General features: G+C 37.3%; 1 protein-coding gene across 2 annotated transcripts in view; it reads left to right on the top strand.

Annotated features, from left to right (window-relative positions):
- The window catches only part of TBCA (tubulin folding cofactor A), a 102151-nt gene extending 94525 nt beyond the window's left edge, over window positions 1-7626 (top strand). For both annotated transcript variants that reach the window (XM_067731059.1, XM_067731060.1), the window contains 2 exons: window positions 5103-5189; window positions 7351-7626. In XM_067731059.1, coding sequence (XP_067587160.1) covers window positions 5103-5189; window positions 7351-7431 — 168 coding nt within the window. In that variant the 3' untranslated portion in view covers window positions 7432-7626. The remainder of the gene's footprint in view (window positions 1-5102; window positions 5190-7350) is intronic.
- The last annotated feature ends 15569 nt before the right edge of the window (window positions 7627-23195 follow it).

The raw sequence follows: 23195 nt of genomic DNA, 5'->3' as shown, positions 1-23195 counted from the left end.
GTGTTCTCTCTTTTTTTTTCTTGAAAGATTTATGTAAAATTGGTGTTGTGTTTAAATATTTGATAAGGTTGTCCAGTGGAAGCATCTGTGCTTGAAGAGTTCTTTTTCAAGAACTTTTTAATTACAGATCCAATTTCTTTAATAATTATAGAACTGTTCAGTTTATCAGTTGCATTTTGGTGGTTTGTAGTTTTCAAGGAATTGGCCCATTTCTTCTAAGTGGTTGAATTTATGAGCATTATGAACAATATTATAAAATCACTTTCAGTATTTTTTCTCCTTTTGTTGGTTGTGGGGTCTGTGTTGACATTCTGTATTTTGTTACTGATACTGGTGATTTGTGCCTTCTTACTCTGTATTTGTCAGTCTTAACTAGAGGTTTATCAATTGTTTTTCCAAAATAAAGCTCTTCATTTCACTGCTTTTTTTTCCCTCTGTTCTTTTCCTGTTTTTAATTTCATTGATTTCTGATTGTGTATTTATTCTTTCCTTTCTTCTGCTTGTTTTAGGTTTCTTTTGCTCTTCTTTTTTAGGTTCATGAAGGAAAAACTTAGATTTTTAATTTGAGATCTTTCCTCTTTCCTAATCTAAGCAGTTAGTGTTCTAAATTTCCCTCTCAGCACTGCTTTAGCTGAATCTCACAAAAGTTGACATGTTGTATTTTCATTTTCATTTATCTATGTATTTCTCTGTTCCCTTTGAGACTTCCTTGTTGACCCATCAGTTATTTAGAAGAATGTTTAATTTCTAAGTGTTGAGTCCTGCTATCTTTCTATTATTGATTTCTAATTTTATTCCATTATAGTCAGACATGTTCTGTGTGTTATTTCAATACTTTTAAATTTGTTGAGGTTTTTGTTTGTTTTGTGTTTTGATCCAGGATATAGTGTACTGCAGAGAATGTTTCATGAGTGCTTGAAAAGTGTTTGTATTAATCTTTCATAGGTAGAGTGTTCTATAAATGTCAGTTAGATCTTTTGGTTGATGGTGTTACTCAATTCTTTTATATCTTTGCTGATTTCTTTCCTCTAGTACCTCTGTCAGTTGCTAAGAGTAGCATATTGAAATCCTCAACTGTATTTGTGGATTTGTTTGTCTCTCCTTTTAGCTTTATCATTTCTTGTTTTATGTATTTTGAAGCTCTTTTGTTTAGTGTGTACACATTTAGGATCACTGTGTTTTCTTGGTGTATTGATCTTTTTTTTTTTTTTTTTTTTTGTGGTACGCGGGCCTCTCACTGTTGCGGCCTCTCCCGTTGCGGAGCACAGGCTCCGGACGCGCAGCCTCAGCGGCCATGGCTCACGGGCCCAGCCGCTCCGCGGCATGTGGGATCTTCCCAGACCGGGGCATAAACCCGTGTCCCCTGCGTCGGCAGGCGGACTCTCAACCACCGTGCCACCAGGGAAGCCCTGGTGGATTGATCATTTTAATATCCCTCTGTGCCCCTCATAATTTTTTTGCTCTTAAGTCTATTTTATCCAATATTAATATAGCCAGTACTGCTCTTTTTTTAATGTTTGCATGATGTATTGTTTTTCCATCCTTTTTTTTTTTAACCTGTATTTCATTATTTTGAAATGAGTTTCTTGTAGACTGGTTTTTAGCTGGTAAATTTAGACCATTCATATTTAAGTAATTATTGATGTGTCGGGGCTTAGAGCCCAGATTATTTTTGACTCATAGAATTCTTCTTACATCCTTAACCATTCATCAATAACCACAAAACACAAGTCAAATGAATTTCTTTCTTTCTTTTTCTTTTTTTCTTCACGGCATGGTGACTGGGTCCTAAGAGAAGTGTTTCCCAAAAGTGATCAATCCAAGCGGCCCATGTGGAAGCTACAAGGCTTCTTAAGACCCAGCTTCAGGTCTTCAGTCCCAGAATGCCATTTCTGCCACATTCTGTTGGTCACACAGTGCCAGACCAAATTCAGTGTGGGAGGTGACTGCACAAGGGTAGGAATACAAGGCGGTGAGGATCATTGGAAGCTGTCTTGGATACTGACTGCCACTACCACTAATTCACATGCTAGAGTTGAAAGCAGAATCATGGACTGTAACTCACCTGTTAACTAGCTAATCACTTTGGGACTCAACTTTATCATTCGTAGGCTGAGGAGACTGGACTAGATGACCACTTATGTCTCTTCTGACTTTATAATTCTATATTTCTCAAAGTATCTTTATATCTTTTTTCCCCAGCTTTATTGAGGTATAATTAAAATTGTATATATTTAAGGTATGTAGCTTGATGGTTTGATATAGATATACATTGTGAAATAAATATTCACCATGTTCAAGCTACTTAACATATCCATCACCTCACATAGTTACTGTTTTCTTTCTTTCTTTCATCAAATGGATTTCTTAACTTGTTTATTATCACATTACCATTTTGCCACCATGTAAAAGGAAAGACTTAACCATTGTTCCAGTAATCTCTGAGCTACTCTAAATCTCAGTTTGACAAACTAATGCAGTTACCATGGGTTCCAGAAGCAGCCAGTATCTAATATTAGAGCGTTTATAGATTATTATAGGTATAGCCAGGCCTGGGTGAATGATCTGGATCACGAAAGAAGCTGGAAACCTTATCCCAGTTGATCAGTACCAAAAGGACTTGACATTGGCTAGATTATTTCACACTTCTTTCTGAAAAAATAAAGATCTGCCAATAAGGCTTTTCCTTTCCAATGTATGTATGTTTTGATTATTAAAAAAATTGATCATATTTTAGGTCAGTAGTTTATTCATTGCTATAATGAGCCTTGCTACGCCTCCCCCAACATCAGTTTTACCTGAATAACTTGCCCCCAAAAAATCATAACTTGTTTTAAAAACAGTAAGATATCAGTAGGACTGCATCCTGTTGTGTTCTCCTGAGTTCCTTGTACCTGCATATCTGTGCCAAGATTCTTACTTAACCTCAGTCCTGTCATAGTAAGCACTAGAATGAACTGACAGTTTATCCAGATATTTTAAACAGAGGCCCCATTCATTCGAATGACTCCTTCCCAAGGGGAACACTTTGAATGATAATACTTTTTTAGTTTATTCAGGTATTTTGAAGGGTATCTTTACTGTATAATCACACCTTATATACTGTCTTTTTAAATTATTCCTGACAGTTGTAATTCATTGTAGGAAGGTAAAGTATATGATTTATGGCCTTGATTAAGGTGTGGTTTATGGATTCCAAATCATAGTTACCACTGTACTGTATGCCTTTGGCTCCCTGTGGCATGATCTTCTTGAAGCGGTGTTAAGTGCTTATTTTCATGTTTATTCTCCTGCATAGATTGGAGGATGAGACCTCTTTTTCGTCTTTATATCCCCTATACCTGGCATCCTGCAAATATATAGTAAGCTTGTTGTATGAAATGAGGCTGGTGTATGGGACAGACAGAGCTTTAGCCCTACTTAAGTCAGAGTCCTGTTTTGACAGACTAATTGAGGAGTTTTGCTCTATAATAATGGATAGAACAATAATGACTAGAAATTATTTTGGACATCATTGTTTAAAGTGCATTTCAGTGACAACACTAAAGCTTGCCAAACAAATTTTACAAGTGTACATTTTGGCTTATCATGTGTTTGACCAAATTCTTTATATTCATTTCATCTTGTTTAATTCCTATAAGCTATTTTCAAGTGGAGTCCATAGGGGAGGAAATATGAATCGCTTACCCAATGAAACGTCCCTGTCACTGATTTTTCACATGTATTCAAACTAACCAGTTACACAAAAATAAATTAGTGGCAATGATTGAATATTTAGGCATAGGATGAATAGCTGTAAAATAAAGTCATGATCCTGTGTTTGAAATTTTCAACATGTGCCTTATTAGTAAAAGAATTACAAGTTCAGCAATAGATTTCACCTGAGAAAAGAGATGTGGACAGGGAGCATCCTTGTATATTATAATTTTGATTTTTATTTACATTGTGAACTATGACAAAACTTTTGGGAAAAGGAAGAGGTAGTGGGATTTATTAAAGTTTCTATTAGAATGTAGTATGATTACCATTAAATTATGTCTTTTGTTTTTATGTGAGCTAGGTAATAAAGCTTCTAGGTTAAAGTTTAGATTTTGCACTCATTTAACCAAAGGTGTTTGACCAAACATTACTTTTTGGAAATAAATGTTTTAATGATCACTGTGTCTCTTTCTGAGACTAGTTTAAGGAAATAAAGCTTCCTACTTCCTTAGGAAGTAGACTTATTTGAGGTCTGACATCTGACACTAATGTATTTACCCTCTTATTGATTGGGTTTCCCAGTCATCTCTTTGATTTTTTTTCTTTTTCTATGATTTGATATGTTACAGTCCTTCTTCAAACGATGGATTTTTAAGTCTAGAAATATCCTCCAAAATAAAGATTCCCGTTTTTAATTCTGTAGTGTCTGTCTTCAGGAGGAATAGACAGAAGTAGAAGTTCACATTCAGAGGGGTGCCAGGTTGGTAATTTGGATCAAACTGCATGGGGAGAATAATCTCTCTCCTAAAATGAAGCACAAGGATAAGTAATAACTTTTTATGCATGATAAGCATCAAAAATATGAGCCTGCTGGTCTTTGCTTTTCATTTTTCTTTACCTCTGTCTTTCAGTGAGAACCTCCTGCAGTGTGCACACGATGTGATCAATAACTCAATAACTTTTTTCATGCAGTAATTATCTCCGTGTGATATTATCTGAACACTGTTTTTCTTTATTACTGAAAAGATGCAGGAGATATTTATATAACCAGCTGATCCCATTTTGGATAAAGGTGCTTTTTGACAGCAGGAGAAATAGTTTATTTTAAATAGCCTTTTTAAATAAATGCTCTATGAAAAGCTTTTTGAGTTAATTTTCGCTTAGCATGAGAGGGTGATTACCAAAGAGGTTTAGATGTAAAACTTGTACTTTGTATATTTTACATTATGATAGTCATTCTTTCTAACTTATAATAAACACAATTAAAATTAAAATATTGAACAATTTAACATAACAGTAATTTTTTTCTGATTCCTCTAAATCATTTTATATATTTTCAGAGGTATGAGCTAAATGCATAAGTTCTACCATTTCTGCATGTCTCACAGAGATTCTCATTATAGGCAGAGATCCTGCAAGAGTCCCGGATGATGATCCCAGATTGCCAGCGCAGGTTGGAAGCTGCATATACTGATCTTCTGCAGTTATTAGTAAGTAATACTTATCTGTCTTATGTTTCAATTTTTTTCAATCTAATACACGAAAGGCCAAAATTTTAAATGTTTAACACTGAAAGCTAGTTGGTGACATTTTGTTTACTTGCTCAATGTACCAGTTTATTTTTAAATAATTAATGGAGTTTAAGTGGTGTTTTAAGTTATACCTCCAGTAAAAGTACTGTGTCTAACGTGTTTATTTATTTAAACTTAATTAATTAAATATATTTGAGTTATCATGGTAGGTATTCATAGTACTAATACTGTCCAGCAATATCTTGAATGATTTGGTTTTCACACATAAAGATCTTTTTTGACACATTAAAGGTAAGTAGTCTGTTTGAAATTTTAAAAGATCCAAATGTTTCAAATGAATTTGGGCTGTTTTAAAAAGGATTTGGAATTCTTTCCAATTCAAACCTAAATCGATTTGAGAGAGTAAAGAAAACCCTGTACAGTAATATTTAGGCAGTGCTCTCATATTAACTTGGAGCTGTATAACACTCTTATCATACTTGCTGGTATAAATGTCTTGTGATACAGTGGCAGAATGATTTTAAAAAGCGTTCTAAGAAAAATGCAAAGTCATCTTTTTTATTTCTTAATAGAGATAAAAGCATAACACTATATACCAGCCGATTATTATTGCTGTTTGATGATAATTTGATGAATTCTATCATTTCCTTTATTAACCTCATTTTATGTTTCTAGTTCTTGAGCTAATATTAATTACCAGCTACATAGCTGTCTCCTGATTCATAGTTTTCCCTATATAACAAAAGTAGTGTGAGGCTTTTTCAGTATGATCATGTATATGTATTCTTGGAAAGAGAGTGAGATTTGTTTTCCCACCAAAATAATATTAGGACTAAATCTGTAGAAAAACAGAGAGAAATACTTACATTTTACTTTACTTTTGACACAGAACTCATATTTAACTATAGGAACCTTTTAAAGGCAGGAAAACTCTCTTTAAAGCCAAAAATGAAGCTATGGTTGAAAGACAGATGAAATAAAAGATAGATGAAAGCAGGAAATAATTACTCTATTAAAATATTACCCAAAACAAAAGCATCATTTGTATTTCCTGAAAATTGAAATGCTTTTTTCTCTCATGAATGTAGTAGCTGAGAAAGTAATAGAAACTGCTTGAAAAAAATAATATTGTCTTTGGATGATATACTTGTGTGTGAGGATATATTCAGCAGCATCTGTACCCTCGAAGAGCTTATATTTTCTGACAGAGAACAAAGACATAGTTTAGGTGTAATACAGAAGTTTCAGAAATTCTTACTTGTAGTCTGAATTAAGCAAATCCTCAGTCTTTTTTGCTTTAAAATTTCATATTAAATACATATACACACACTTTATTCCCTCTGCCCTGTAAGTGTTTGTATATATCCATCTTTTATTGCCTTGAATTGCTATTGCTTTATTTATTTATTAAAAAATCAAAATTTGCTATGCACAGTAACTTAGATGATATTATTTCATTTCTCTGTTACTGTTACAATATGTTAGTAAAAGTTTTCTGTGTAAAATACCAAGGAAAGACTCAATCTTTGAGTCTTTAATCAGAAAATGAGAGCTGTCAGTCTGTTTCCTTGTAGTAGTGTATATAATACTCAATACCAAGCAGACAGTTCACTTTTCTGATTCAAAGATTGTACTTAACTCTGGTGTGACACCAGTAGCCGCCTTTGTCATTGTGAGTAGTTGGAGGATTATTTTGGTCTGAATGTCATTATATATGTAACACACTAGTAAATAATTTTTTACTTTTAGTGCATTACTAATAATAACTCCATTTGTATGGTGATGTGTTGACCAAGTGAGAATGCAGTGTTTTAAAATTTTTTCTGAGGTTTTAATTTAATTACTTAATGCCAGTACCTTTAGATGACCATGTTTTTCACTTATTGTATGAGTATATACAATGAAACAAAACCAAACCTGTTATTTCTTCCCTTACCTGTAATGAAAGAACAGAATTGTTCTTCAGAAATCTGTGGAATTATACTATATTTAGGTGAGGCTTGGGATCCTTTTTATTTTAATTTTTGAGCTGCTTATGTTGATGGTTTGTAATATCTGAGTAATTAAAGTACTGAAGTTCGAGAAGGATAAACCTAATTTTTATTATATTTAATTTCAGGAGAGTGAAAAAGACTTGGGAGAAGCTGAGGAATATAAGGAGGCACGTTTAGTACTGGATTCAGTGAAGTTAGAAGCCTGAAGGTTTTCTATACAGGGTGTTTTTTTGCATTAAGTCCTGGGATCCATTCCACAATTCATTATTTTTGACCACTGCTATGTGTCCAAGTAGTATGAGAATGTGATTCTTTTTATGCAGTGCATATGTTTTTCTTTGCCTGATTTAATGTGTCAAATAAATGAGTTCATCTAATAAAATTGCTTCTTTCGTACTTTACAGCGTATTTTAATGAACCTTTTATCATTAAGTCATAGCCATTTTTGACAGAGAATTAAAATCTGTTAGGTCCTATTTAAAGTCTAGATATTTTGCTGCTTAAGCGTGGATTAAGTTAAAAATAGGTTACTTTTTTTTTAAGATAAAAATACAAATTTTGAATATTTTATTCTGAGGAGGATACAACTCGCAGGTAAGAGAGTAAGAACCTCTCTGTGGATACAGCCTTACATATTTATTTATTCACAGTGAAAGTCCAACATTTCCATCACTATGAACTAATGAGAAACATATAAATCTTTTTCCAGAAAGTCAGATTTATACAGAAAACACCAACCATTTAGATCTTCAAGAATAAGATTCTTATGAACAATAAAGAATTGAATTGTATTTTAAAGGAATAATGGCTGTTGCCAGTGGTGTGCTGGGAAATGTTTAGTGGCTTTTCAAAATGGGAAGGGAACCTCTGGTTTGTAGCTTTTGCTGATTTCTGTAGTGTAAATACTCCCACTGTGACTGATTTCAAGTGACTAACGTGACATCAGCCAAACAGAGCTGGGAAGATACAAGTCAGCTATAGCATGCACTGGCCATAGTCAAACCTGGATTGTCTTGATTGACAAGAAAAAAGGGTATTGTTGCATCACAAAGCTTTTTCCCAGTACTACTGTAAATCCATAACCTAATCATTTGAGTTTATTTCCCAAAAATAAATGACAACTTTAGTTTTCTTATATTTCTAGAAAATGTATATGAGCCTTATGTCACCTACCTAACATGAGCCATGATCTAATGAACCAAACTAGTAATAATAACATTTAAACTTTAAAGCTCGTAATTGAAAAAATAAGAGAACTTGAATTTTTGCTGCTATAAAATACATACTTGTAGTATGGTGGGTCTGATTTTGGAAATTGCAAATGATCACTAGAAACTATAACATTTCTTGAATCTGTCAAAAAGATCAAAGAGAAAAATAATACTATTCTTTCCTAATGTTATTTCTGAAGGCTACTCTGTTTTAAAGCACAGAATGTATCATTTATAAAATAAAACTTACACATTCAGAAAATTTCTTCATCAGAGAATAACATATCTGAAGTATTTCTAAATTGAAATGTCATCATTTAAAAACATATTAAAAGGATAGGGAGGGTGGGAGGGAGACAGAGGAGGGAGGAGATATGGGGATATATGTATATGTATAGCTGATTCAGTTTGTTATAGAACAGAAACTAACACACCATTGTAAAGCAATTATACTCCAATAAAGATCTTTAAAAAAATAAAACATACTACATGCCATTTTTAAAGTATTTGAGGTAGAAGAGGGGACAAATGAGGAAATAAAAATTATAATTACAATGTAAAGTTTTATACTAAGGTTCACTGTTAGAGATTTGAGTACCAGGAGAATTGAACTCTTCAGATTTAGATTATTTTGTGGTTGGTATTAAGAACAGAACAGGTGGGCCTTTTCTGGTTTGGGGCTTATTTTTTTGTTTTTGGCATATTGAGTTTTTAAATATTTTATTATTTTAATGTAAAATATCTCATTTCATCCTTCTGCCAAATACACAAATATCATATATATTCATAGCAAATGGTTTCCTTATCAGTTAAAACTTGAAGAGAACATATCTCCCTCCTGAGAAGAGTAATACTGAAGGGTAAGTCTTGCAGCCATGACCCAGATCTTGGTTACTGAAAAAATTATTGTCTTGCCAAAAAGCCTAATAAAGAAGAAATCAACAAGGTAGATGAAAAGAAATATATCGTTAGAGAATTCCTATCTCAACTACTATAGATTTTATACTGGCTCTCTCCAGGGATTGATGAGAAGCAGCAAGAAGCTTAACGTTCTGGGAAGGCTTATTCCTGAGAATTTTGACACATTCCACTTGTTTTTGTGGCCAAGAGGCACGTTAAGAACAGTTATAATCAATTTAGCATTAATTTGTTTTTAAGCTTTTATTTAGAACCTTACATTGTGTAACAATAAGTAGAAATTCCCTAAAGTAATGTTGCCCTTTTTCTCCCTGTACCAATACCTGACCCCCATTAACATACAGCAGTTGCTCAATTAACATTTGTAGAATAAGTGAAAAGCAAAAACATGTCTAACTTCTAGAGTGAGACAAAGAATGCTGTGAAGGATTCCATCTCATCACAAACAAAATACATTTAATACAATGCTTTTCAAACGGTTTTGACCACAAAGCACAATAAGAAACACATTTTTGATTGTGACCCAGTGCATATATATATGGGGGTCCATATATACATAAAATAAAAAGCATCCTTAATATGTACAATTCCTCAGATGTTTTCTGTTCTCTTTCATCTGATCATGACCACCTGCTATTGGGTTGTGAAAAACACTACCTTAATATAATAATTAAAGTAATATTTATAAAATTTATATATTATTCTCATATATATAAACTCATTTTATGTAGATATATATACCATATAGATATAGATATATATAAACTTCTTTGATATATAGCTATCAACTTCTTAGGTCTCAGAGCAGTTGTCTCAGTGAATGTGTGCAAATTTACACACATTGCAGGCATGAAGTGTCATGGTAATATGTAATTATTCAACATTTGTTAGGTGCCCTTAGTCCTTGCACAGACCAATACAATGGCATCCATAGATTAGACAGGCAAAACGAAGACAAGTGGCAGAATCAAGTAGTAAACCTAATTTTTCTGTGTTTCTTTGTATAGCAAAGGTCACATCATTTCTAAGTAAGTAAGAATGTACATAGGATAAACAGACATAATGGAATGAGTAAAGTGACCAAATCCAGGCTGATTTTAATGCCATTGAGAGGATTCCCAAGTTTCAGCATTTTCACTTGGACATGTCTAATAGGGATTCAGTCCTAGTAAATCAAAGTACTCTCCCAAAGTCCTGGAGCTTTCTGGCTGTGTTTTTGGGACATTCACATTTTGGATGAGTATTAACATCTCAAGAACTAGATTGTCCTTCCTTTATCCTATTTTGTACCATCTGGATAAGTCATGTAAACAGCTACTTGGGAGGATTAAAAAAAAAAGTGATAAGCACGTGTTTATGAGTAATGAAAGCTGGTTATAGCAATATATTGAAATGTTCATTTCACTTTTCATGAATTTCTGGTGAGGAACAATCAAAGCCTAATATTTAAAAATTGTCTCTATGCCTGTACCTGTGCACTGAATCACTTCCAAATTGAGCAGTCAAACCTGGTTAATCTAAATTACTTTGCAAACTTCATTACATTACTTGGCTTTTAAAAAATCCTATCAAATTTAATAAGGACATATCCTACAGCTGGTTATCACTTTAATCTTATTATTTGGTCATTTAAATAAACCAAGGACAGATTAATCCTTCGCTTGATGGTGAGTTGGGGCCTTTAAATGTCAGTGTAAACTTGATAGTATGTGAGCAAGAGCTGTGAAGCATTTGACATTAAAGGGTTAATCAGATAATTTAGTCCTTGAGACTCGTTTGAGTGCTTTAGCTGGAAAGAAATTGAATGGTTTAGAAATGGTGCAGTATGAAACAAGTTTTAAGTATTAGAGTACTTGAAATTTTCAAGAGTGCTTCTACATTGCACTTCACTATTAGTCTTATTGCTCTTATGAGAGGTATTTGTTCATGTATTAGACTGTTGCACAGAAAGCTATGATTAATTTATGTTACAGTAGATCGACACCCTTATATTTTTTGTGCTTTGTGTTGACTGTTGGATAGGTGACAAGGTGCTTTCAAAGTCTTGGGGGCAATATATGTCACCAAAGATTAATATTTTTAATGCTCAAAAAGACTTCAAATTAATAAGAAAAAATTTCTAGTACAAAAGATAAAGGATGAAAACACAGAGTTCACAGAAGAATAAGTGCGAATGAATGGGGTTTTTTAAAAGATGAATACCTGTTGACTAGGTATGATAAAGTACTAGCCAATGAGCTTAGATAAAAGGATGAAATAAATAAATTGAAAAGAGGCATTATTTACATGATATGCAGTTGATATGTATTGATACCAGGAAAACACAAGGACGTGATCTGTAAAATAATTAGAAGCATTGAGGAAATTAAAGTGGGTAGCTGCAAAGTGAATATGTAAAACTGTAACGGGTTGAATTATGTGCTCCAAAAAGATACGTTGAAATCCTAACCCCCAGTACCTCAGAAAATGACCTTATTTGGAAATAGGGTCCTTGCAGATTTCATCAGTTAAGATGAGGTCACACTAGTGAGTAGGATAGGCCCTTAATCTAGTATGACCGATGTGCTAATAAGACAGCTTTAAGAAACAGCGAGAAGGCCACATGACAACATAGGCAGAGGGTGGAGTTATGCAGCTGCAAGCCAAGGAATAGCAAGGTGGCACCAGAAGATATGAGAAAGGCATGGAATCTCCCTTAGATTCCTGGAGAGACTGTGGCTCTACCAACAGCTTGATTCAGACTTCTAGCCTCCAGAGCTATGAGATAATAAATTCTGTTGTTCTAAGGCACTTAGTTTGTGCTACCTTGTTACAGCAGTCTTAAAAAATAAATACATAGAACCCAAAAGCTTTTCTATATGCCAGCAATAACTAAACATAATGGAAAAATAAATCCCTAAGAAGAGTCATAGAAGATGACATTTTAAAAAATGACTTGTACTACATATGGAAAGTTGATATTGTCAAAATGAGGTTTCTCCATATGTCCATCTGTAAATTCAATGAAATAAAATACAACATGGTTTGGAGAGAGGAGGGGAATGTTAGGAAATGATCCTAAAATGCAATTAAAAAAAATTTTAACAGGAAAGAATATCTGGGAGGGGGATATGAAAAAATAGTAATGAAGGAAAACTAGCTCTGCTCAATATTAAAATTTATCAAGTTGTGATAATTAAATGTATGGTAAAAAATAGAAAATCAAAGAGAATAGAGTCCAGAAGCAAGCCCAAATATATATATATATATATATATATATATATATATATAAATTTAGTATATGATAAAGGATATTTCAGACATCAGAAAGATAGATTATTCAATAAATCGTATTGGGATAACCAGCTAATCATTTGAAGGAAAAATAAAGCTGGATTTCTATTTCACCTCTCACACCAAAGTAAATTTCAACAGAGTCAAAAATTGTAATATAAAAAGAAAAAAAATTGGTGAAACTAATAGATTAACAGAATTTTTAATTGATACTATGCAGTAAGAGTATAGGGAAATAGACAATCTAATATGCTGTTGGTGAGAACATTTTAAAGATGGCAATTCTCCACAAATTAATATATAAATGTAATGTCACAATTATCAAAATAGAGAAAAATAAATGGTGAGACTATGCAAGAAAATCTTGAAAATTGAGAATTGCTAAGAGGTAGAGGGGATAAGTGTAGCAGGTAGTGCAGTTGGATATTGAAACTTAAAATTACTGCATTTAAAACAGTGAAACCAGCACACCATTAAACTGTCAGTCAGGGGCTTCCCTGGTGGCGCAGTGGTTGAGAGTCCGCCTGCCGATGCAGGGGACACGGGTTCGTGCCCTGGTCCGGGAAGATCCCACATGCCGCGGAGCGGCTGGGCCCGTGAGCCATGGCCGCTGAACCTGCGCGTCTGGAGCCTGTGCTCCACAATGGGAGAGGCCACAGCAGTGAGAGGCCCACGTACCGCAAAAAAAAAAAAAAAAAAATCTACGTTAAACTGTCAGTCAGTAGAATAGACTAGAAAACCCAAACCCACCCTAAGTATGTGTATCAATACATAAGTACCTGGTAGAGGTGGCATCTCGAGTTAGTGGTAAAAGGATGGATAATATATATATGGAATTAAGAAAGTCTGAGAAAAATAAAAATTGATTTCTATCTCATTCCACACAACAAAATACAGCTTAAATAGATTAAAGAATTAAACTTACGTAACAAGCAATTGTTAAGCCTGTACTATTAGGCACTATTTTGAAGCTAGGATGCCATGGTGAGCAAGACAGACAAAGATCTCTTCTCTTGAGGAGCATACAACTCATGGATACTGACAATAAGTAAACAAGAAAATAGCAGTAATGTGTTCTGTGCATAGAATTAACATTAAATGATGCGCTAGAGAACAATTGGGTGATCAGGGAGGGCTTCCTGAGAGGTGACATTTGAGCTGAGCTCTATATCAGAAAATCGTATTCCAAGCAAAAAGGAACAACTAGTGTGAAACCCAAGACAAAAAGGTGCTAGGTGTATTCTAAGAAAAGAACTAGTGGGGCAGGAGCCAAGTGAGTGATGGGGAAAGTAGTAGAAAAACTTGTGGGGCTTTGTAAGCTAAGGAAAGAAATTAAGGTTTTATTCTAACGAGCGTTCACCAAGATTTTAACCCAGGGAGTGACATGTTTTAATTAGTATTGTTTAAAGATCTTGTTGTTCTGTAGAGACTGAGTCATACGAAGCAAACCAGCTTCTCCCCGGACTTCCCAAGTGTGCAGATCTCCCAGCAGGCTGCTAACAGCGCCCCCAGCTGGGCAGATTCCAGGGAGAAGAGCACAGCTGGCGTCTTCTCCTCCCCACTGAGGGATGTGGCTGTCAGCCCCACAGCCTCCCTTCCCCATCAGAAAGCCCCGAGGAGATGTAAAGCAGGGCCTCTCTAGGTGCTCTCACCGGTGGCCTCCTTTTTAAAGATTTAAGGTGTGAGTATCCTAAATGTGGTCACTCAGCCTTGGGTTGGCCTTGGGATGTCTGTGGCCTACTCTCCAGAGACTTAGCTCAGCCTCGCAGGGCAGCTGACACCACTGCACCGATTCCTCCACCCTCCCCTCCCTCCAGACCCTTGGCAGAACATAGTTTAGTGTTCAGGTTAATTCCAGTTAGGGGTTGCTCTCTTCTGAATATCCACCTTTCACATCCACTTTCACCAAAGACAGAGATGTGGACATCCCAGGAGTGGTGGGAAAATTAGGATTTAGAGCCAAAGCTGCATGCTTTTGTCAGGGGAAAAGCTACATTGAAAATGAAAGTATTGCATTGTTTATAAATAGGGAATTTAGCAAACTGTGCGGAGAGGAAATAGCTGGGCCTCTAGACAAGATAAGAGCAGTAGCCGCACGCTGATTTGTAACACGGGCACAGAATTAGAACCTATTCTTCATCCATTCATGACAGCCATGCACTCAGCACCTGCTGGGTGCCAGGCACCATGCTAGGCTCTGGGAATGCAGAGTTGAGAAGCTCATGATCCGATAACTAATCCTTACAGTGTCAGGGACCAGTGCTGTTATAAAGATCAATGTGATGTTGAGATTTATGATAAGAAATACATATTCAAAAACAAAGTCATAGAGAAAGAGATCAGATTTGTGGTTACCAGAGATGAAGGAGGGTGGGAGGTAGGGGTGGAGGAAGGGACAATTGGATAAGGACAGTCAAAGGTACAAGCTTCTAGTTTATAAGATAAATGAGTGGTGGTGATGTAATATACAGCATCAATAATATAACTAACATTGCTCTATGTTATATATGAAAGTTGAGAGTATATCCTGGGAGTTCTCATCACAAGAAAAAAAATGTTTCTATTTCTTTAATTTTGTACTTGTATGAGATGATGGATATTTACTGGGTTTAGTGTGATGGTCACTTCATGAAGTATGTAAATCTCATGCTGTATATCATAAACATATACAGTGTTATGTGTCAGTTATATCTCAATAAAACTGGAAGGGAAAAAAACAATCATTGTTCTACCAAAAAAAGAAAGGTAGGAGGGAAAGGAGAGAGAGAGAAGGGAGGGAGGGAGGGAAAGAAAGAGAGAAGGAGAGAGAGAAAGAGAAAGAAAGAAAGAAAAGAAAAAGAGAGAGAGAAAGAAAAGAAAGAAAAAGAAAAGAAAGAGAAAAGAAAGAAAAAAAAGAAAGGAAGGAGAGAGGGAGGAAGAAAGAGGGAAGGAAGAAAGAAAAAGATTTATTTGGTCTTCCTCCTGTTTCTGGCACAGAGCTCCTGAAACCCTTGAAATTTCCTAAGTGATAAGAGCGATAATATTCATAACAAGCCCTTTTCAATCACACCTGAGTTTGTGTTACTGCAGTGATTTTTGGAAAGCACAGACGGATGGGGCTGGTTGCCAGAGGAGCCAACTGTATGATTGGACGGTTGGAAATTTAGTCCCACCCCCTGACTTCCAGGGTGGTGAGAGGGGCTGAATGATTTAGTCAATGATGCCTGTGTAAGGAAGCCTCCATAAAAACTCAATAGGAGAAAAAAAAAAAACAATAGGAGAGCGTTCTGAGAGCTTCCGGGTTGGTGAGCTCTTAGAGGTTGCGGAGAAGGCATGGAAGCTCTGAGCACTTTTCCCATACCTTGCCCTATGCATCTCTTCCATCTGGCTGTTCTTGAGTTAGATCGTTTTCCAATAAACCAGTAATGTGGTAAGTAAAATATTTCTCTTAGTTTTATGAGCCACTCTAGCAAATTAATAACCCAAGGAAGGGGTTATTGGAACCTCCAATCTACAGTCAATTGGCAATAACCTGGGCTTGCAGTTGACCTCTGAAATTCTGGGGTGGGGGAAGTCTTATAAGACTGAGCCCGTAACCTGTGGGATATAATGTTATCTCCAGGTAGATAGTAACAGAATTGAGTTGAATTGTAGGACACCCAGCTGGTATCGAGAACTTCTTGGTGGTATGTGTGGGGGAACCCACACATCGAAACTGATGCCAGAATCGGAGTGATAGAAGGTCTTATTGGAGCCCAGAGGAAGGGACAAACAGAAACCTTTTAGTCTGGATTTTGTTTACTACACCACAACTATCCAAGTCATCTCAAGCAGGAAATAAAATGAAAAAACTGAAGAGAGTTTTCAGAAGAGCCCTGGATCACATAGCATGTGTTCAGCTAGTAACAGAACACCTGACCAATACTGATTGAAGCAATAAAGGTGATCAAGAGTCCCAAACAACTAGAAGTCTGGGGGTAGACGGTTCAGAGCTCAGAACAGCACAGCTCAGTGATGTGATTTAGGGCTCAGGCCGTCTCGGTCTTTTTGGCTTTATCATTTTCAGCTGGTAGGTACTGTCTTCCCTCTGGTACCAGGATGGGTGCTGTCACCCTGGTAAGCAAGTCATTTAAATTTCCTGGGTCTCCATTTCTCCTCTATCAAAATGAGAGATGTAATTAGATGATGAGTAAGGTGCCCCTCCCTTTTCTTTCTTGGCTGTTAACTTTTTAAATTTAATTTTTATTTTATATTGGGGTATAGTTAATTTACAATGTTGTGTTAGTTTCAGGTGTACAGCTGATTCAATTATTTATACACATACATCCATTCTTTTTCAGATTCTTTCCCCATATGTTATTACAGAACATTGAGTAGAGTTCCCTGTGCTATATAGTAAGTCCTTGTTGGTTATGTATTTTATATATAGTAGTGGGTGTATGTTAATCCCAGACTCCTAATTTATCCCTCCCCCCAAGTTTCCCCTTTGGTAACATACATTTGTTTCTGTGTCTGAGTCTGTTTCTGTTTTGTAAATAAGTTCATTTGTATCATTTTTTTTAGATTCCACATATAAGTGATATCATATGATATTTGTCTTTCTCTTTCTGACTTACTTCACTTAGTATGATAATCTCTAGGTCCATCCATGTTGCTGCAAATGGCATTATTTCATTCTTCTTCACGGCTGAGGAATATTCCATTGTGTATATATACCACATCATCTTTATCCATTCATCTGTCAACGGACATTTAGGTTGCTTCCATGTCTTGGCTATTGTAAATAGTGCTGCAGGGCTTCCCTGGTGGTGCAGTGGTTAAGAATCCGCCTGCCAATGCAGAGGACGCGGGTTCAAGCCCTGGTCCGGGAAGATCCCACATGCTGTGGAGCAACAAAGCCCGTGTACCACAACTACTGAGCCTGTGCTCTAGAACCCATGAGCCACAACTACTGAGCCCACATGCCACAACTACTGAGCCTGCACGCCTAGAGCCGGTGCTCTGCAACAAGAGAAGCCACCACAATGAGAAACCCATGCACCGCAACAAAGAGTAGCCCCCGCTTGCCGCAACTAGAGAAAGCCCGCGCACAGCAGCTAAGACCCAACACAGCCAAAAATAAAATGAATAAAATAAATAAATTTTTAAAATATAGTGTTGCAATGAACATTGGGGTGCATGTATCTTTTAGAATTACGGTTTTCTCTGGGTATATGCCTAAGAGTGGGATTGCTGGGTCATATTGTAGTTCTATTTTTAGTTTTTTAAAGAACCTCCATACTGTTCTCCACAGTGGCTGTACCAGTTTGCATTCCCACCAACAGTATAGGAGGGTTCCCTTTTCTCCACACCCTCTCCAGCATTTAGTGTTTGTAGACTTTTTGATGATGGCCATCCTAACTGGTGTGAGGTGATACCTCATTGTAGTTTTGATTTGCATTACTCTAATAATTAGTGATGTTGAGCATCTTTTCATGTGCTTTTCGGCCATCTGTATGCCTTTGGAGAAATGTCTATTAAGGTCTTCTGCCCAGTTAATAAAAAAACGGTCAAAGGCTGAGCTAGAGAGATAGAAAGTTATGGAGAAGCAGGAAATGAGGCAGAAGTGACATGGCTCTTGGTAGGAGTAGGCCAGAGCTTATAAAAACAAAGGTTAGAGGGCTTCCCTGGTGGCGCAGTGGTTGGGAGTCCGCCTGATGATGCAGGGGACACGGGTTCGTGCCCCGGTCTGGGAAGATCCCACATGCCGCAGAGCAGCTGAGCTCGTGAGCCATGGTCCCTGAGCCTGCGCGTCCGGAGCCTGTGCTCTGCAATGGGAGAGGCCACAACAGTGAGAGGCCCGCATACCGCAAAAAAACAAACAAAAAAAACCTCCACAAAGGTTAGAAATACTGTTTGCAAAAACACTCATTGTAGTATCATCATGGATGGACGTAGGCAAGGTAGAATGCATTGGTTAGAGGTAGCTTCCTCATACAGCCAGGAGTCTGGACGTACAGTGAAGGTCTGAGACAGCCACTCAAGGAAGCCTCCCGGGGTCCAGGCTCCCTGTTACTTCCTGTTCCACCAGCCTTTACCTGTGGCTTTTGTTCATGTGATAACAAGATCCACCTGCCTACAGGCACCGAGTCCAAGTCCCAAGCAGGAAGAAAGAGAAGGTGAAATGACAGAAGGTAAATTCCAGCTGACATTTCCCCTTTTTATCTGGGAGACAGTAGCTTTCCTGGAAGTCCTACCTTATAGATTTCTGCTTACATTTCATTGACCAGAACTGGGCCACTTGGGTTTACCGCAAGAAACAAGAGTTCTGGTGAGGTAATTGTTCTAGCATTTACATTGCTGCCTCAAGCAACACTGAGGTTCTACTGGTAAGGACGAACCCATATGTGAATGAATTCTATTTAGCAGTGTCCACCAGAGAGGGAAAAAGAAAATATGAGCTTGTCTCCTTCCACTAGTTGAGACAAACCATATAAAGGATTTAGCACAATGCTTAGCTTAGAGTATGTGTTCGAAAGGAAAAAAACGTTTGCTGCTGCTTCTGCTGCTACTCCTACTACTAACGTTAATAAAACGTATTACTTCACCATCTTGATTTTTCAGTCCCATTCATTCAACAAATGTTTATTGGACTTTTACAATGTTCAGCCTTTAGGAGCTGGGGGTCGAGAAAGGGAATAAAATCTGATTCCTGCCTTCTAAGAGCTTACATCTGTGTAGCGAAATGCACGATAAATTGAGGGAAAAAGAAAAGCTTCAGCAGAGACAGCCTTGGAAGTTATTGGAAGTGGATGGAACTCGTGATCACATGGGTCCACGTGAATCCCTCCTTTCACAGATGAGGAAAGTGGGAGCCCCCAGGGACATGATGGGCTGACTGCAGTCACCCTGCCCTCTGCACAGATAATCAGGCCTGAACCCAAGCCTCCTGATGCCCAAGCTGTTGCCCCTGCTATCACACTGCCCTGTTGGAAGTGATTTGAAAATGCAAAGCTGGATAAAGAGACTAGAATAACCTGCCCTTGCCCTTTGTGGGGGAGGGCGGGGGGGATGGCCATGCCATCTCACAGAAGCGTAGCCCTTGGCCCATGAGGAAGCATGACCAGCGGGAAATTAACTGAACTCCCAGGATTGTGATGATGTGTGTGTGCTGGCATGAAAATGAAGCTCCCTCTGAGCTGCAGATAGGAGAATTCCTCTGGGTCAAGACTTTTATTCACTCTGTGGTTTTTAATTAGCAATCCTGATTTTCCCAAGGATTGCATTAGATCAGCAAATGCTTCTTGCACAACTCTCTACCCACTGATCTACTATTGGACAGCCCAGGTCACAAAAATGTAGAAAAAGAAGGGAAATTTGGGATCCTGGTGCAAGATGAGATGAGGGAAAGAGCCATGAAATGTCATTCACAAATATTTTAAAGATGTTAAATGCACTCTGTTCACTACAATGACCACTATATTTATTTAATTAAAGAATACTTTGTCCTGCTTGGCATAAAGTATAGCACTAGCTTTTGCGGGGGTTGTTTTTCGCTGTTGTTGTTGTTGCTTAAATGATGAAGTTAATGAAAATCACAGACTGCCTGCAGAAACAAAATAAAGTCACATCTGGAAACAACTGCACTAGTAATTCAATGGCATTTAATGTGACTAATATCAAAAGAGTAGGCTTTTCTCCCCCCTAGCACTAGGGATGCAAAATTCAAGCTTCTGAGCTGGTCTATTATAATAGTTTTGAGTCAGTGGGTGTTTAGAAGTCATTCTGATACTTATGAAGAAAAACCCCCAGTGAGCCACAGAAGGGAAAAAAAAAAAGGACAAGATCTGCGCAGTTTGAATTTTGAAAACTGGCATAAATTTGACAGTTTTTTTTTTTCCTAAGCATCCAGTGTTTCAGTTCAATGAAATAAAGGCCTCTTGTTTCCCATACCAATCAAGTGACCTCCTGCCTCGCTGTAATTACTGGTAAACTTCAATATGCAAGCTAAAAGACCACCTAATTAAAAAGTGTAATTAATTTACATAGATCATTCAAAATGGCTAGATTAGATAGCTTATGGAGATAATGTAAAACTCTTTGAGATGCTTTTATTGGCTTCTTTCCCTGCTGTTCCTCAGGTTCTGAGAATTTTAATGGGAATGAGTTTATCAAAGTGGGAAGGGCTTCGAGGTGATGGTTTTAGCTAATCACTGCTAAACATTTAAAGCTGTGCAATTATTTTTATCAATTACCCAAGTATAAAACAACCAAAAAAGACGGCCTTATCATCCTGTTCGGTGTTGAGTGCCCTAATGTTATTAGTGAATATTTATTAAGTGCCCATTGAGTGCTAGATGCCACTCAAAACACGCAGTTATTTTAGAGCTTGCCATGATTAGCAATGACTCCCCTCTCTGGGCTAGACAGCACTTTGATTCTTCTGATCACAGTGACATGGCTGCAGGACCCAAAAGAAAGATACTGGCCAAAGGGTTTCTCTCTCCCTTTACTCACAATTCACAATGCCAAGAAATGTCCTCTATCATCTACTCTTCAGTATAAACAGTGTTGGACTCCAGAGCTTGAAAAGGCCCCTGGGTGACAACCAGGCAGCTGTTCCAATGGTGAGATAGGAGAGTTCTTCTTTCCATGGTGCAGAAAGTATGGCCCTGAGGTGATATCCAGTTGTAAACTTCTCTCCTTTTACCTGAGTTACAAAGGAAGAAGTTTCTCCCCAATTTATGTATGGAGGCAATATATCAGAAAATTAATCCTGCAGGGGACTTCCCTGGTGGCGTGGTGGTTGAGAATCCACCTGCCAATGCAGGGGACACAGGTTTAAGACCTGGTCCGGGAAGATCCCACATGCCACAGAGCAAATAAGCCCATGTGCCACAACTACTGAGCCCGTGTGCCACAACTACTGAAGCCCACGTGCCTAGAGCCCGTGCTCTGCCACAAGAGAAGCCACCACAATGAGAAGCCTGCGCACTGCAACACAGAGTAGCCCCCACTTGCCACAACTAGAGAAAGCCCGCGTGCAGCAACGAAGACCAAACACAGCCAAAAATAAATAAATAAATTTATATTAAAAAAAAATTAATCCAGCAGGGCTTCTAAACAAAGATGCTGCAGACAATAGATCTGTTAATACAGCCTGTTTTGTGGGGGAGAAGTCCAGGGACCTTGGCAGCACCTTGCCAAAGGACAATAGATACATCATCACCCTTTTAAAATTTCATCTGCTTCTCCTAGGAAGGAAAAATTGTCATGGCGTCAGATGATCTTGGCCTAACTCTACAGAGTTAACCTGAGTGCATCTCATAGCAAGAGCAAATGCCAATATTTTTCTCAATATACTTCACATGGTATGTCATTGTGAGATGAACTCTATTAAGTCTTTAGTATTTGGGGGCTTTGAGCCATTTGACAAGGAATCTTCCCCTCTCCATGAGATAAGATGTTGTATTATTCTTGTTGGGACCTGAATTCTATAGCTTGACTGCTCATGTTGATTAAACGTGTAGCTCCTAAAATTTCACCTTTCTGTTCTGTGTAAACATAATCCAAGTTCCACTTCTCTTTCCACCTCCCTCAGTTTCCTCATTATTATGCTTCAGATAATTGCATCATAATTAAGCATCTCAAGACTGACACAATCAGTTAGAATAATAGCAAACATTATTTAAAATAGAGGTTCTCAAACATTGCTGCACGTAAAAATTTCCTGCAAAGTTTTGGGGAAAAAAATCCATATGCCTAAGCTGCCTCCCAGACCAATTAAATCAGAATCTCTAGGAGGAAGGACCCAGGTAACAAGATTATTTCTTGTGTGACTGAGCAATGAAAGCTTCTTGTTGGGGCTTCCCTGGTGGTGCAGTGGTTGAGAGGTCGCCTGCCGATGCAGGGGACGCGGGTTCGTGCCCCTGTCCGGGAAGATCCCAAATGCCGCAGAGCGGCTGGGCCCGTGAGCCATGGCCGCTGAGCCTGAGCGTCCGGAGCCTGTGCTCCGCAACGGGAGACGCCACAACAGTGAGAGGCTGCGGACCGCAAAAAAAAAAAAAAAAAAAAAAAAAAAAAAAACCTCTTCTTGTTATATGCCTCTGAGTTTTGAGGTGGTTTGTTATGAAACATTATTGTGATTGCAGCTCTGTGATACACCTACTCATTTGCTCCTTTATTCTTGAAATACTGATTGAGCACCTACTATGTCCCAGGGGCTTGCTAGTACTAGGGATACAGTGGAAAACAAGAATGGCCAAGATCCTTGCCCTAGTGCAGTTTATGATCTTATGCTAAACAAAAAACAAATGATCAAACACATAACTATATAACATCATTTCAGGTATCAGTTAGAGCTGTGGTGACAAATACTTCCACAGCAATGTGAGATCAAGAAAAACAAAGTGTATCCACACCCCGTATCTTACTCAGGATAAATTCCAAATAGATTAAAGACTTCAATTTTAAAAATGAAGAAACCATGGGAGACCCAGAAGCCAAAGAAGAAAAAATTGATAAACCAGACTACATAATACTATTGAGAGAAACAAGTATAGTTGATTTACAATGTCGTGTTAGTTTCAGATGTACAGCAAAGTGATTCA

The sequence above is a fragment of the Pseudorca crassidens genome, chromosome 3 (genome assembly GCF_039906515.1).
Source record: "Pseudorca crassidens isolate mPseCra1 chromosome 3, mPseCra1.hap1, whole genome shotgun sequence".
Taxonomy (NCBI): Eukaryota; Metazoa; Chordata; class Mammalia; order Artiodactyla; family Delphinidae; genus Pseudorca; species Pseudorca crassidens.
This window is presented reverse-complemented; position numbering and strand designations above follow the sequence as displayed.